This window comes from Hypanus sabinus, chromosome 5 (genome assembly GCF_030144855.1).
Source record: "Hypanus sabinus isolate sHypSab1 chromosome 5, sHypSab1.hap1, whole genome shotgun sequence".
Taxonomy (NCBI): Eukaryota; Metazoa; Chordata; class Chondrichthyes; order Myliobatiformes; family Dasyatidae; genus Hypanus; species Hypanus sabinus.
Window position 1 is genome coordinate 46,931,239 of NC_082710.1, and position 16,293 is coordinate 46,947,531.

Consider the following 16,293-nt stretch of genomic DNA (forward strand, 5'->3'; position numbering starts at 1 on the left):
ATTGTTGGGAAAAGGGGGCGGCAGTACAGGCCAAAGGCTTTTGATAAAAGGACTTCAAAATGCTCAACTAAATATTAGTTCTCGTGATTTCTACTGCTTCTGCAGGCACAAAGGATCTGCTTCAATTATATAACCATATAACAATCACAACATGGAAACAGGCCATCTCGGCCCTCCTAGTCCATGCCGAACTCTTAATCTCACCTAGTCCCACCTACCCGCACTCAGCCCATAACCCTCCACTCCTTTCCTTTCCATATACCTATCCAATTTTACCTTAAATGACACAACTGAACTGGCCTCTACTACTTCTACAAGAAGCTCATTCCACACAGCTATCACTCTCTGAGTAAAGAAATCCCCCCTCGTGTTTCCCTTAAACTTTTGCCCTCTTACTCTCAAATCATGTCCTCTCATTTGAATCTCCCCTACTCTCAATGGAAACAGCCTATTCACATCAACTCTATCTATCCCTCTCAAAATTTTAAATACCTCGATCAAATCCCCCCTCAACCTTCTACGCTCCAATGAATAGAGACCTAACTTGTTCAACCTTTCTCTGTAACTTAAGTGCTGAAACCCAGGTAACATCCTATTAAATCGTCTCTGCACTCTCTCTAATTTATTGATATTTTTCCTGTAATTCAGTGACCAGAACTGTATATAATATTCCAAATTTGGCCTTACCAATGCCTTGTACAATTTTAACATTACATCCCAACTTCTGTACTCAATGTTCTGATTTATAAAGGCCAGCATTCCAAAAGTCTTCTTCACCACCCTATCTACATGAGACTCCACCTTCAGGGAACTATGCACTGTTATTCCTAGATCTCTCTGTTCCACTGCATTCCTCAATGCCCTACCATTTACTCTGTATGTTCTATTTGGATTATTTCTGCCAAAATGTAGAACCTCACACTTCTCAGCATTAAACTCCATCTGCCAACGTTCAGCCCATTCTTCTAACCGGCATAAATCTCCCTGCAAGCTTTGAAAACACACCTCATTATCCACAACACCTCCTACCTTAGTATCATCGGCATACTTACTAATCCAATTTACCACCCCATCATCCAGATCATTTATGTATATTACAAACAACACTGGGCCCAAAACAGATCACTGAGGCACCCCGCTAGTCACCGGCCTCCATCCTGATAAACAATTATCCACCACTACTCTCTGGCATCTCCCAGCTAGCCACTGTTGAATCCATTTTATAACTCCAGCATTAATACCTAACGACTGAACCTTCTTAACTAACCTTCCATGTGGAACTTTGTCAAAGGCCTTGCTGAAGTCCATATAGACTACATCCACTGCCTTACCCTCGTCAACATTCCTCGTAACTTCTTCAAAAGATTCAATAGGGTTTGTCAAACATGACCTTCCACGCACAAATCCATGCTGTGTACTCCTAATCAGATCCTGTCTATCCAGATAATTATAAATATTATCTCTAAGAATACTTTCCATTAATTTACTCACCACTGATGTCAAACTGACAGGTCTATAATTGCTGGGCTTACTTCTAGAACCCTTTTTAAACAATGGAACCACATGAGCAATACGCCAATCCTCCGGCACAATCCCTGTTTCTAATGACATCTGAAAGATCTCCGTCAGAGCTCCTGCTATCTCTACACAAACTTCCCTCAAGGTCCTGGGGAATATCCTGTCAGGACCCAGAGTTTTATCCACTTTTAAATTTCTTAAAAGCGCCAGTACTTCCACCTCTTTAATTGTCATAGGTTCCATAACTTCCTTACTTGTTACCCACACCTTACACAATTCAATATCCTTCTCCTTAGTGAATACCGAAGAGAAGAAGTCGTTCAAAATCTCTCCCATCTCCCTCGGCTCCACACATAGCTGACCACCCTGATTCTCTAAGGGACCAATTTTATCCCTCACTATCAACTTGCTTTTAATATAACTGTAGAAACCTTTCGGATTTACTTTCACCTTATTTGCCAAACCAACCTCGTATCTTCTTTTAGCTTTTCTAATCTCTTTCTTAAGATTCCTTTTACATTCTTTATATTCCTCGAGCAATTCCTTTACTCCATGCTGCCTATATCTATTGTAGACATCCCTCTTTTTCGAACCAAGTTTCTAATATCCCTTGAAAACCATGGTGCTTTCAAACCTTTCTTTCCTTTCAACCTAACAGGAACATAAAGATTCTGTACCCTCATAATTTCACCCTTAAATGACCTCCATTTCTCTATTACAGCCTTCCCATAAAACAACTTGACCCAATCCACTCTCTCTAAATCCCTTCGCATCTCCTCAAAGTTAGCCTTTCTCCAATCAAAAATCTCAACTCTAGGTCCAGTCCTGTCCTGCTTCATAATTATATTGAAGCTAATGCTATTGTGATCACTGGACCCGAAGTGCTCCCCAACACATACATCTGTCAGCTGACCTATCGCATTCCCTAACAGGAGATCCAACACTGCCCCATCTCTAGTTGGTACTTCTATGTATTGTTGCAAAAAACTATCCTGCACACATTTCACAAACTCTAAACCATCTAGCCCTTTTACAGAATGAGCTTCCCAATCTACGTGTGGAAAAGTAAAATCTCCCACAATCACCACTTTGTGTTTACTACAAATATCTGCTTTCTCCTTACACATTTGCTCTTCCAACTCACGCTCCCCATTAGGTGGCTTATAATACACTCCTATCAGTGTTACTACACCTTTCCCATTCCTCAACTCCACCCAAATAGCCTCCCTAGAGGAGCTCTCTAATCTATCCTTCCAAAGCACCGCCATAAGATTTTCTCGGACAAGCAATGCAACACCTCCTCCTCTGGCCCCTCCTACTCTATCACACCTGAAGCAACTAAATCCAGGAATATTTAGTTGCCAATCACACCCTTCCTGCAACCATGTTTCACTAATAGCTACAACATCATAATTCCAGGTATCAATCCACGCTTTAAGCTCATCCACCTTTCTTACAATGCTCCTAGCATTAAAATAGATACATTTAAGATACTCTCCACCTCCTCCTCTCTTTTCATCCCTAACAATGCATTCAAATTTATTATCCTTTTCTTTCTTCTCCCCTACATCTTCGGGCCGAGCGCATCCCTTCTCCATCACCTGCCTTTCCTCCCTCACACACTGTCTACTTACTTGCTCTACTGGTGAACTAACCTCCTCTCCCATAGTTTCCTCAAATTGATTCTCGCCCCCCCATCTTACTCTTTTAAAGTCTGCCCTGTAGCCCTAGCAAACCTCCCTGCTAGGATATTGGTCCCCCCAGGATTCAAGTGTAACCCGTCCTTCTTGAACAGGCCACACCTGCCCCAGAAGAGGTCTCAATGATCCAGAAACTTGAATCCCTGCCCCCTGCTCCAATCCTTCAGCCATGCATTCATCCTCCACCTAATTCCATTCCTACTCTCACTGTCGCGTGGCACAGGCAGTAATCCCGAGATTACTACCTTTGCAGTCCTTCTTCTTAACTGCCTTCCTAACTCCCTATACTCTCGTTTCAGGACCTTTTCCCCTTTCCTACCTATGTCATTGGTACCTACATGTACCACGATCTCTGGCTCCTCACCCTCCCACTTCAGGATATCTTGGACGAGATCAGAAACGTCCTGAACCCTGGCACCAGGGAGGCAAACTACCATCCGGGACTCCCGATCACCTCCACAGAACCGCCTCTCTGAACCCCTGACTATCGAGTCCCCTATTATACTATGATCCTCTTTCTTCTACCCCTACCCTTCTGAGCTACAGGGCCGTCCTCTGTGCCGGAGGCCCGGCCACAGTCACTTCCTCCAGGTAGGCTGTCCCCCCCAACTGTACTCAAACATGAGTACTTATTGTCAAGGGGTACAGCCACTGGGGTACTCTCTAGTACCTGCCTCTTCCCCTTCCTGACCGTGACCCACCTATCTGCCTCCCGTGGCCCCGGAGTGACCACCTGTCTGTAACTCCTCTCTATCACCTCCTCACTCTCCCTGACCAGGCGAAGGTCATCGAGCTGCAGCTCCAGTTCCCTAACTCTGTCCCTCAGGAGCTGCAGTTCGGCGCACCTGGCGCAGATGTGGACGTCCGAGAGGCTTGGAGACTCCAGGATCTCCCACATCCGACACCGAGAACAACAAGCTGTCCTCACACTCATACTTCCTGAATAACTGAAAATAACAACAACTAAAAGATAAGCCTTCTGTGCCCTCTTCTGCCTAAGCCCTCTGAGCCCAAGCCCTACACTCTGCTCCTGGCTCACTCCGCTGCCCGCAAACGAAGCTGCCCGCTGCTTAAGGCTGAGTTCTTTTTATATCTTCCCTCCTTCCCAGGCCTCCTTCACTCACCTGTGCAGTCCCGCCTCTCAGAACTCCGATCTGAGAAGCAATTTGAAAATGGCCACCGCCGCACTTCTTCTCAAAGCCTCGCTGTCTTCTTCCAAAAGAGAACTACCTCACTCTTTCTCTCCTTTTTATATCTTCCTTCCTTCCCAGGCCTCCTTCACGCGCCTGCGCAGTCCCGCCTCTCAGAACTCTGATCTGAGAAGCAATTTGAAAATGGCCGCCGCCGCACTTCCTCTCAAAGCCTGGCTGTCTTCTTCCAAAAGTGTTTTTGATCTGAGATTATCAGGTGTGCCCTCTGGACAAAAGTCCCAACTGCTCTGTCATGAGCAAAAGGTCTCATGGCATTATTTTAAAAAAGCCATTGTCTATCCTCAGTCAACATTTTAAACAGAGATTTTTCTGGCAAGTATCATATTGCTACTAGTCGCATATGAACATTGCACATCACTAATTGTAAAACACAGGGACATCCTGAAATTATAATAGTAATGTAAGTCTTTTATTTTACATGCTATACATCATTTACTCGTTCAACACTCCCAAGGCCTTTCCAAATTCTACACTAATCAAATGAAGTAAAATAAGGCAAGGCAGATTGCAAGGCCTGTATAAACAAGCGGTATAGATGTGGTCTCATTAGGGCCCTATGTAACCACAGTGAGGCATTTCTTCTCTTGTATTCAACTTCTTTTACAATAAAGGACACTTTACTATTTATCTCCCTAATTTCTGGCTCTGTGTTAACTTTCCTTCTGAACATTGACATTTTTCAAAATCTTACTATTTAAAAAATACTCCACCTTCCTATTCAATCTACCAAAATCAACAACCTCATGTTGTCCACACCATATCTTCAGCCATTCACTTAACGCACCCAAAGAAACTCTCATCCTCTGAGATCACATTGTGGGCTCTCTTTGTAACCACAGAAAACTAGCTCTCCTTACTCAAACCCTTAATGTAGATTGCTGGGCATCAGCTGTGCACAGTGATTCCTGTGGCACTCCACAAGTCACAGTTTCCCAATGCAAAACTAACCAATTTATTCTTACTCTCGATTTTCTGTTAACTGATCCTCAGTATTTAATTTACAATATCATGCACTCTATCATTGTTTAACAGTCTCCTGCAAGGCCCTTTCAACAAAGCCCTTCTAAAAATACACCACATTAGCTAGTACACCATTATTAATTCTGCTAAGTAAAATTTCAAAAGGATCCAAAGTATTTGACAAACATAATTTCCCTTTCATAAATCCATGCTGACTCTTCCCAATTCCCAAGTACCCTGACAACATTTCCTTAATAACAGATTTCAGCATTTCCCCTACAATTTATGCCAGGCTAATTGGTGGATTGTTTCCTGTTTTCTCTCTCTGTCCTTCCTCTCCCTTCAACAGTGATATTGCATTTGCTGACTTCCAGTTGTGGGGAACCAAAAGAGTATCTCTGGAATTACAGATGCATCCAGCATCTCCACTGATACCTCTTTAACATCTTAAGATGCAGATGAACAGTCCTTGGGGATACATTGCCTTTCTTCAATAATATATATGCTAAATGCTAATTTACTTAGTCACAAAGTAGGACATTTGGAGCAGGAGCAAGTCATGTGGTCCTCAAGACTATCTTGCCATTTCGTAAGACCATGGCTGATCTGACTATAACTTCAATAGGATAATAGGACACAAACAACTGCATTCTGCATTCTTGTCTACCCACGATAACATTTTACCCCTGCCGACTCTGAATTAAAAAGTCACCCAAAGTGCTTCCACACTTCTGAGGCAGAAGTCTCTGAGGACTCACGATCCTCTGAGAGAAGTAATTTTGACTATTAGATAGGAAACCTTTTTTTTTATTTAATCAATAACCCCTAGTTCTTGTTTTTTCCCCTTAATAGTTAACATTCACTCCACATTCACCCTGAAAAGACCTCTCAGGTCATATCATTATACTATCACAGTGCAATCAATTACTTTTGTGTTTTATATTTGTGATTAATTTAGATCACTTTGTAGAGATTTGTTTTCACTTTGACACAAAAGAGTTTTTTTCTGTTGACCAGTATAAAAAAAAGCCATATTTAATCCACTGTGATTCAATGACGTAAAACAATAAAATATTGCTATAGATAGTGTGGTCATTGCTAGATAGGCCAGGAAATCAGCAGGAAGTCTGTGATCATGACTGTTCCTTTTTCATATTCTTCCTCTCCTACCTGTTATATTATAAGTAATATGCATTTATAATTTAGGTTATGCTGGTCCTCTCTGCTTCTCTTCTCTTCCATACTTTCTGCTGCATTACTCTCATCCATCCCCTTCAAACTATGATGGTGGCCTTCCAATTCTTCTGCTCTTATTGAAGTTCACTCTTCTCCCTTTATGATGAGATTCTTCTCTCACTCCCACACAGCCAGCTTACTTGCCTCATAACTTATTCTATTAGTGATCTGGTTCTTCCAGGAGAGTGAATTTCATTCTGTCATGTATGTGGGGATTTTCAAATTTGCATCAATATTCAATGCCTTTGCATGGAAATAGAAGCAACAAAATCAAAACTCTTAGCATGATTGAGAAAGTAATTTGAAATAATCTCGTGCCAAATTATATTGTGAAGATGCAGATTTCTGATGAATATTCCTCCAAAATGGCAATGAAATTCACCATTGTTAGCACTGTCTGTTAAAAAGGGTGACTGAAGATTAAGATCTCAAACCTGGGACAAAACTTGTGGTTTACTCTTTTTTTAACCTTTTGTACTCTTCTGAGATTTGGACCACCTACAGAGGTACCTCCAACCACTGGTGAGATCCATCAGCACTCCATTCAGTGACTTGTCCCAGGTCAATATGCCCACCATTTTGTTCAGTTGGCTCTGAAGGACAGGCCAATACCCAAAACAAAAGTAATATTCTGAGCTCAATCATGGAAAAGATGGTCAAGAGAGAACGGTCTCAAGGGTATTCTCAAAGCCTCTTTGAAAAAACTGCCAAATCCTCACTATCTCACGGAAAATCCCGGCCCATGAACACTCAAGGTGGAGAATCAGCATTTGATGAACATGTCAAGAACCTCAAGTCCATAAGACCATAAGACGTAGAAACAGAATTAGGTCATTCAGCCCATTGCGTCTGCTCCACCATTCCATCATGGCAGATCCCAGATTCCACTCAACCCCTTACACCTGCCTTCTCGCCATATCCTTTGAAGCCCTGACCAATCAGGAAACTATCAACTTCCCCATTATATATACCCACGGACTTGGCCTCCACCACAGTGGGAATATCTAAGGGGGAAGTTGATAAGTTTCCTGATTGTTGGGATTCCAATAAAAATTGTGAAGGTGGCACAGGATCTCCTAAGGTACTCAACTGCAGTACCTACCCTGTTAAGCATTTTAGCTCTACCTGTGGCAATATCTGCAGGTTTTATGTTGACCTCAGAACCTACAGAGCTGAGGTTGAGCATGCAATTCTCAAATATGAGAATCTGCCTAAAGATGGAAGAATTATCTAATATATTTTCTCCTTGGTTTGCTATTGTCCAGTAAAATTAAGTGCTATGGGTAACCAGTAACTAAAATACATGACTTTTTATTAAATTTGCAGCTTTCTCTTGCTGTTTTACAGCATTTACTAGGCTCAAGTCTAGAGCATGCCTTTGTTTTGCTGCCAATTTACTTTCTGCTGCCTAATGCCTCTGCAGCAGCATATTAAAAGGCATCGATTAGTAGGCCAAAGTCTAAAAATATGTTTGGATTGCTCCCTATCAAATGCTAGTGTAAGTTTTTGTAGTTGCTTTCATATTGCATTAAGGTTTTGGTACCAGCATCCTACTAATTGTGTATTTGCTAAAATTCATGGTCTAAAAATATGACTTGAACATCCTTCTGATCAGGTTGCAGAAGACTTAATTGAAATCACTGCCTTGATGTGATGTACAACCTGTTATCCAATCCCTTGGAGATATTTGGTTATGATTCTACTTAATGCTAAATCACACTGTCCAAGCTAAATATATTTTTCATCAGAAATTATTTAAAATCTATGCTGTTCTATGGAAGTAAAATCAGTTAAAATGCTTTTAAACTATACCCACGGCAAAGGTGCTAGAAAGCCTAGTTACAACCAAAGAATTAAAATGGATTTGTAGAAATGTGTTTTTTCCAAATTTATATTCCTGAATAAAACTGAATGTATTTATAAGCTGTCAGATAGGCAAAGGCTTACTTCAGTTGTTACAAAGGATACAGACTGTATAATTAACAAGAAGCAAAAAGAGACCTGTGATCCTCATATCAACTGATCTAAAATAGGAGAATGAGCACTATATCTTCCTGGTGGTCTCTGTCTGGCTATCAGTTAAACTGCTACCTCATTTAGCACTCAGTTTATTCTGAAGAAAGAGTGCTAATTGAATCAGAGGTATTAGGTATTGCTCTCTCACTGGTTGATCACCAATGACATAATGACATATTACAATTTCATTAGTCAAGCGAACACACACTTCAAAGCAATGTTTGGTAAACTATCCAGATTTATTTGACAAGTTGGTAAACTGGTAAGCTGCGAAGTTTTGATAATTTTAGTCATTTTGTTGTATAATATATTTTAGTTAAGAAAATATTTTCCTTGGACCAAAAGTGTAATAATGGATCAGCGTTCAAGGGAGTTATGCCATTATGCCAAGTGTAAACCCAGTTGCTTACCTCAGGACAGTTCTGGGGACAGTCCACTAGATTTCCTGCTTTGTTTCTTATTTCAGCGAAAGGAATAGCACTGAAGATGAAATAAAGAAACTTCAGTCAAATTAGTAAACAGCTTTGACAGCCACACATATTTTTCGGTCTTTGCAATACTAAATGAATTTAAAAAACTAATTCGCACACTACATTAACAAAAAATGTCTAATCTAAACAGGTCTGTTTTTATCAAACTTTATGGAAAACAAAGGTAAATTTTAAAGAATCAAATCTATGAAAATGATGTTTTTTAATGCTTCTTAATTCCTGATGTATTAATTTACTTAAACTCTACTCTCATACATATTATTACATTTTGTCAGAGGAGAATTTTTACATTAAGATATGCCTAAAGTACACATGATTATTTATAATAAATAATGAGCCATTTGATAATAATCTCACTGTTAGGCCCAGTCTTGATGAAGAGTTTCAACTGAAAATGTTGACAATTTATTTCCTCCCACCGATACAGCTTAAACTGCAGAGTTCCTCCAGCAAATTGTTTGTTGTTCCAGATCCCAGCATCTGCATTCTCCTGTGTCTTCATTTGACAGTAATTCACTGATTAATCACATTTGAGCTATCACAGTGCTGAATATATTCAGCAGCTCTCTGATGTAAAGAAGATCAGAGAGTCATGACTGTCTCCTCATTTCCTAAACAAATAAGTGGCCCTTTTTATGAAACTATGGTCCTCTGCTCAAGAATCCCCATTAAACAGAATCATTCTCACAGCATACTTTTAAAAACATAAGTATGGAAGACAGCAATTTGAACAAAACTTGAGGGAAAAATTATAGCCCAACATTTGCAATTGGTATATTTTTGTAGCTTTATTACAACTTCAGAATCAGTAGAGAGAACCGAGGAAGACTTTATATACTTCATATAGATTGCACAACAGCTGGTTTCCAAAATCTAATTTGCCTAATTTTAAAGTGTGGTTGCTTATACTCAATCTGAGGCAGTGTGCTGAATTTATATTACTCGATAATACTTCTCAGTGTTGCTTTGAGAGTTGCATCTGTCTACCTTGTATGTTAGATATAGACTTTATGATTGAAATCCATTTGACTGAATGCTACTGCTTGCTGATGTTAATTCATGGAAAACAGAAGACGCTTACTTTTGTCTTGTGTGATCATTTAGTCATCATCGGCTAAGAATAATCAGCCAATGCGTTTATTTTTAGCATGACTGCTATTTCCAGAATTGAAACATTTGTCCTGAATTGCTGAGGTTTCACGAGGAGATTTTACAAAATTACTTAAGATGAACCAAAACAGAAGATAAGAAAAGTGCATCATATTATGAAGTATTATGAAGCATTTTTCTTGAAACCTACTCGTATGAAGAGATTTGCTGGCATTGCAGGTAGCTCACAGAATTTTCACTAAGTTCATTCCTGTGATGAAACAGATATCAAAAGGTTGAATAGGTTGGACCTGGACCCAATGATTTGAGAGAAAATGAGAGATGTTCTTATAGTCCTGTACCCATTTCTTATGGTGGTGACCAGTTGGCTGCAGTGTTCAAGGGTATCTTCATCCTCTCACTGTTGGGGTCTATGGTTCCCATCTGCTTCAAAAGGGCAGCAATCAGAGAAGAAGCACAAGTAGAGCAGGGTGAACTGCCTCAATGTAAAGCAGAGGAAAAGAGTGGGAATAAAGGGAGCCTTTTCTGGTGGGCTGACGGCAAGTAGTGGTGTTCCACAGGAGTCTGTTCTGGGACTGCATCTTTGTACATTATGTGTAAATGACTTGGAGGATGGAATTGATGGCTTAGCTGCAAAGTTTGCAAACAATAGGAAGATAGGTGGAAGGGCAGGTAGTTTTAAGGAAACAGAGAGACTACAGAAGGTCTTAGACAGATTAGGAGAATGGGCAAAGAAGTGGGAAGTTTATGGTCATGCACTTTGGCAGAAGAAATAAAACCATATAACCATATAACAATTACAGCACGGAAACAGGCCATCTCAGCCCTTCTAGTTGGTGCTGAACGCCTACTCTCATCTAGTCCCACCAACCTGCACTCAGCCCATAACTCTCCATTCCTTTCCTGTCCATATACCTATCCAATATTTTTTTAAATGACAATATCGAACCTGCCTCAACCACTTCTACTGGAAGCTCGTTCCACACAGCTACCACTCTGAGTAAAGAATTTCCCCCTTATGTTACCCCTAAATTTTTGCCCCTCAACTCTCAACTCATGTTCTCTTGTTTGAATCTCCACTACTCTCAATGGAAAAAGCCTATCCACATCAACTCTATCTACCCCCTCGTAATTTTAAAAACCTCTATCAAGTCCCTGCTCAACCTTCTACGCTTCAAAGAATAAAGACCTAACTTGTTCAACCTTTCTCTGTAACTTAGGTGCTGAAACCCAGGTAACATTCTAGTAAATCTCCTCTGTACTCTCTCTATTTTGTTGACATCTTTCTTATAATTCCTATAAGGGTAGACCATTTTCTAAATGGAGAGAAAATTCAAAAAATTGACATGCAAAGGGTCTTGGGAGTCCTTGTGCAGGATTTGCTAAAGGTTAGTTTGCAGGTTGAGTCTGTGGTGAGGAAGGCAAATGTGATGTTAGCATTCATTTCAAGAGGACTAGAAAATAAAAGCAAGGATGTAACATTGAAACTTTATAAAGCAATGGTGAAGCTCATGGAGTATTGTGAGTAGTTTTGGGCCCCTTATCTTACAAAGGATGTGTTGACACTGGAGAGGATTCAAAGGAGTTTCATGAAAATGATTCCAAGATTGAACAGCTTGTCATATGAAGATTGTTTGATGGCTTTGGACTTGTTTTCACAATAGAATTCAGAAGAATGAGGGGGGTGACCTACTTGAAACCTATCAAATGGTGAAAGGCCTTCATAGAGTGGACACGGATAGGATATTTCTAATGGTGGGAGAATCTAGGACCAGAGGATATAGCCTTAGATTAGAGGGGCGTCTTTTTAGAATGGAGATGAGGAGGCACTTCTTTAGCCAGAGAGTGGTGATTTTGTCGAATTCTTTGCCACAGGCAGCTGTGGAGGCCAGGTCTTTATGTATATTTAAGGCAGCAGAGATTAGATTTGTGATTGGTCAGAGTATGAAGAGATTCGGGGAGAAGGCAGGGGATTGGGGCTGACAGGAAAACTAGATCAGCCATGATGAAATGGTAAAGCAGACCTGATGGGCCAAAATGGCCTAATTCTGTTCTTCTATCTTATGAAGTACTTCAGAGGTCGGTAATGGCTAGAACTAACTCCTTTCTGACAAAGGACCTAGACACACTGCAATATGCCTAACATCACAACAGATCAACAACAGATGCAATCTCACTGGCTTTCCACTCTTGGAGCACCAAGACATTTTACAAAAATACATTAGATTGCTCTCTATTATTATAGCTTGGCATTCAATACCACCACCCCTTCAGTATTAATCACAAAGCTTTGAATTCTGGGCCTCTATACCTTCCTCTGCAACTGAATTCTTGATTTCCTTATTGGGAGGTCACAGTCAGTGCAGATTGGTGATGACATCTCCTCTTTGTTGACAATCAACAGAGGTGCACCTCAAGGATGCATGCTCAGCCACTGTACAATCCACACCAACAAATTCACCAATGACACTATTGTTATTGGTAGAATCTCAGAAGGTGACAAGAAAGTGTACAAGAGTGAAACAGATCAACCAGTTGAGCAGTATCACAACAAACTTGTAACCAATGTCGGCAAGATGAAGGAACTGATTGTGGACTTTATGAAGGGAAAGTCAGGAAAGTAAGCCCAAGTCCTCATCGAGGGATCAGCAATGGAAAGCATGAGTGGTTTTAAGTTCCTTGGCATCAATATCTTGGAGGATCTATCTTGGGCCCAAAACACTTTTGTAATCATGAAGAAGGCATGCCAGCAGTTCTCCCTCATGAGATTTGGTATGTCACCAAAGAAATCTTGCAAATTTCTACATATATATGGTGGAGAGCATTCTAATTGGTTGCATCACAGCTTGGTATGTAGGCAACCATGCACAAGATCTCACGAGGGTGCAGAGGGATATAGACTCAGCCAGCTCCACCATTGAAGGCATCTTCAAGAGGCTCCGCATGAAGTAGGTGTCATCCATCACTGAGGACCCTCACTACCTAGACCACGTCTGATACTACCATGAAAGAGAGTGAACAGGAGCGTGAAAATTTACACTCAACGATTCAATAACAGCTTCTTCCTCCCACCATCTGATTTTTTCAATGGAACGTGAACCTATAAATGCTACATTGTTAGTCTGTTTTTGGACTCTTTCTTTATTCTGTATATTATATGTTTTTAGAACATAGAACACAGAAAACCTGTAGCACAATACAGGCCCTTCAACTCCCAATGCTTTGCCGAACATGTACTTACTTTAGAAGTTACTTAGGGTTACCCATAGCCCTCTATTTTTCTAAGATCCACATATCTATCCAAGAGTCTCTTAAGAGACCCTATCGTATCCACCCCCACCACTGTCACTGGCAGTCCATTCCATGCACTCACCATTCTCTGTGTAAAAAACTTATCCCTGACATCTCCTCTGTACCTACTTCCAAGCACCTTAAAACTGCGCCCTCTCGTGCTAGCTATTTCAGCCCTGGGAAAAAGCCTCTGATTATCCACATGATCAATGCCTCTCACCATCTTATCAGGTCTCCTCTCATCCTCCATTGCTCCAAGGAGAAAAGGTCAAGTTCATTCAACCTATTTTCATAAGGCATGCTCCCCAATCCAGGTAATATCCTTGTAGATCTACTCTGCACCCTTTCTATAGTTTCCACATCCTTCTTGTAGTGAGGTGACCAGAAGCACAGTACCCCAAGTGGGATCTGACCAGGGTCCTATATTTCTGCAACATTACCTCTCGGCTCTTTAACTCAATCCCACGATAGATGAAGGCCAATGCACTGTATGCTTTCTTAACCACATAGTCAACCTGCGCAGCAGCTTTGAATGTGCTATGGACTCAGACCTCAAGAACCCTCTGATCCTCCACACTGCCAACAGTGTTACCATTAATACTATATTCTGCCGTCCTATTTGACCTACCAAAATGAACCAACTCACACTTATCTGGGTTAAACTCCACCTGCCACTTCTAAGCCCAGTTTTGCATCCTATTGATGTCCCCCTGTAACTGCCGACAGCCCTCCACACAACACCCCAACCTTTGTGTCATCAACAAATTTACTAACCCATCCATCCACTTCCTCATCCAGGTTATTTATAAAAATCACGAAGAGAAGGGGTCCCAGAACAGATCCCTGAGGCACTCCACTGGCTACTGACCTCCATGCAGAATACGACCTGTCCACAACCACTCTTTCCCTTCTGTAGACAAGCCAATTCTGATCCACAAAGCATGGTCCCCTTGGACACATGGCTCCTTACTTTCTCAATAAGTCTTGCATGGGGTACCTGATCAAATGCTTTGCTGAAATCCATATACACCACATCTACTGCTCTACCTTTTTGCACTAAACTGCTGTTGAAAAAAAAACAAATTTCACAACATACATTCAGTATCTATTTTATTAGGTAAACCTGTACACCTGCTCACTACTGCAAATATCTGAAATAATCAGGAACTGATTATTGAGTTCAAAAGGCGGAAACTGGAGGTCCATGAGACAGTTCTCATCAGGGGAACAGAAGTAGAGAGAGTCAGCAAATTCAAATTCCTCAGTGTTATCATTTTAGAGGACCTGTCCTGGGCTGAGCACGTAAGCACAATTACGAAGAAAGAATGGCAGGACCTCTAATTCCTTAGAAGTGTGCAAAGATCTGGCGTGACATCTAAAACCTTTACAAACTTCTATAGATGTGAGGTGCAGAGTATACTGATTGGTTGCATCATGGCCCTGTATGGAAACACCAATGCCCTTCAATGTAAATTCCTACCAAAGTCATGGATATAGTCAAGTCTATTATGGTAAAGTCCTCACTGAGCACATCTACACAGAGAGGATGCAGCAAAGCAGAATTCATCATCAAAGACCCCTACCAGCAAGGTCATGCTCTCTTTTTGCTGCTGCCATTAGGAAGGTGGTACAAGAGCCTCAGTATTCACAGCACTAGGTTCAGGAATAGTTATTACCCCTCAACTATGAGGCTACTGAACCAGTGCGGATAACTTCACTCAGCCCATCACTAAACTGCTCCCACACCTACAGATTCACTTTCGAGGACACTTCTTCTTATGTTCTCGATATCTATCTATCTATCTATCTATCTATCTATCTATCTATCTATCTATTTATTTATTTATTTATTTATTTATTTATTTATTTATTTATTTATTATTACCTTTTTTGAGTATTTGTATAAGGTTTGTTCTCTTTTGCACGTTGATTGTTTGTCTATCCTGGTCAGGGCTACCTTTCATTGATTCTATTATGGTTCTTGGATTTAATGAGTATGCTTGAAAGAAAACGAGTATCAGGTTTTCATATAGTGATATATATGTATTTTGATAATAAATTTACTTTGAACTTTGAGCTTTTTAATCTGCGAATCATGTGGCAACAACTCAATGCATACAAGTAGCCAAACACAGTCAAGAACTGCAGTTGCTGTTTAGACCAAACTTCAGAATGGGGAAAAAGTGTGATAGAAGTGACTTTGACAATGGATTAATTGTTGATGCTACATGGGGTGGTTTGAGTATCTCAGAAACGGATGATCTCTTGGGTTTTCTTGTGCAGCAGTCTCTAGAGTGTACAGATAATGGTGCAAAAAACAAAAAAAAAAGTGAGTGACAGTTCTGTAGGCAAAGATGACTTGTTAATGAGAGAGGTCAGAGGAGAATGGCAGGACTGGTTCAAGCTGACAGGAAGACGACATCAACTGAAATAACCAAGTGTTACAACAGTGGTGTGCAGAAGAGCATCTCTGAATGCATAACTTTAGAAGTAGATAAGGGATAGCAGCAAAAGACCACTTTTTTTTAGGTACAGGAGGTAGCTAATAAAGTGTCTACTGAGTGTATATCAATGATAATAAACCTGATCCTTCTTCTGAATATAGCAGCAGTGCTTAATAATAAAGCAAATATAATGTCCATGGAAGTCTGTTCATACTGCCTGAACTCTCAGTTCTCTACTTGTTTAATTCATAATCAGTCACATTTGAACATTTTATAAATGGCACTTCTATGACTAAGTATTAAAACAACGTCTTAG

General features: G+C 40.6%; 1 protein-coding gene across 8 annotated transcripts in view; it reads right to left on the minus strand.

Moving 5' to 3' along the window:
• LOC132394131 (guanine nucleotide-binding protein G(I)/G(S)/G(O) subunit gamma-7-like) overlaps positions 1–16,293 on the minus strand; it is a 323,380-nt gene that overhangs the window by 169,422 nt on the left and 137,665 nt on the right. For 7 of the 8 annotated variants that reach the window (XM_059969903.1, XM_059969908.1, XM_059969904.1 and 4 more), the window contains one exon: positions 9,052–9,121. The exons of the other annotated variant lie outside the window; for it this stretch is intronic. In XM_059969903.1, the coding sequence (XP_059825886.1) occupies positions 9,052–9,121 (70 nt within the window). The remainder of the gene's footprint in view (positions 1–9,051; positions 9,122–16,293) is intronic. 8 annotated transcript variants of the gene reach the window in all.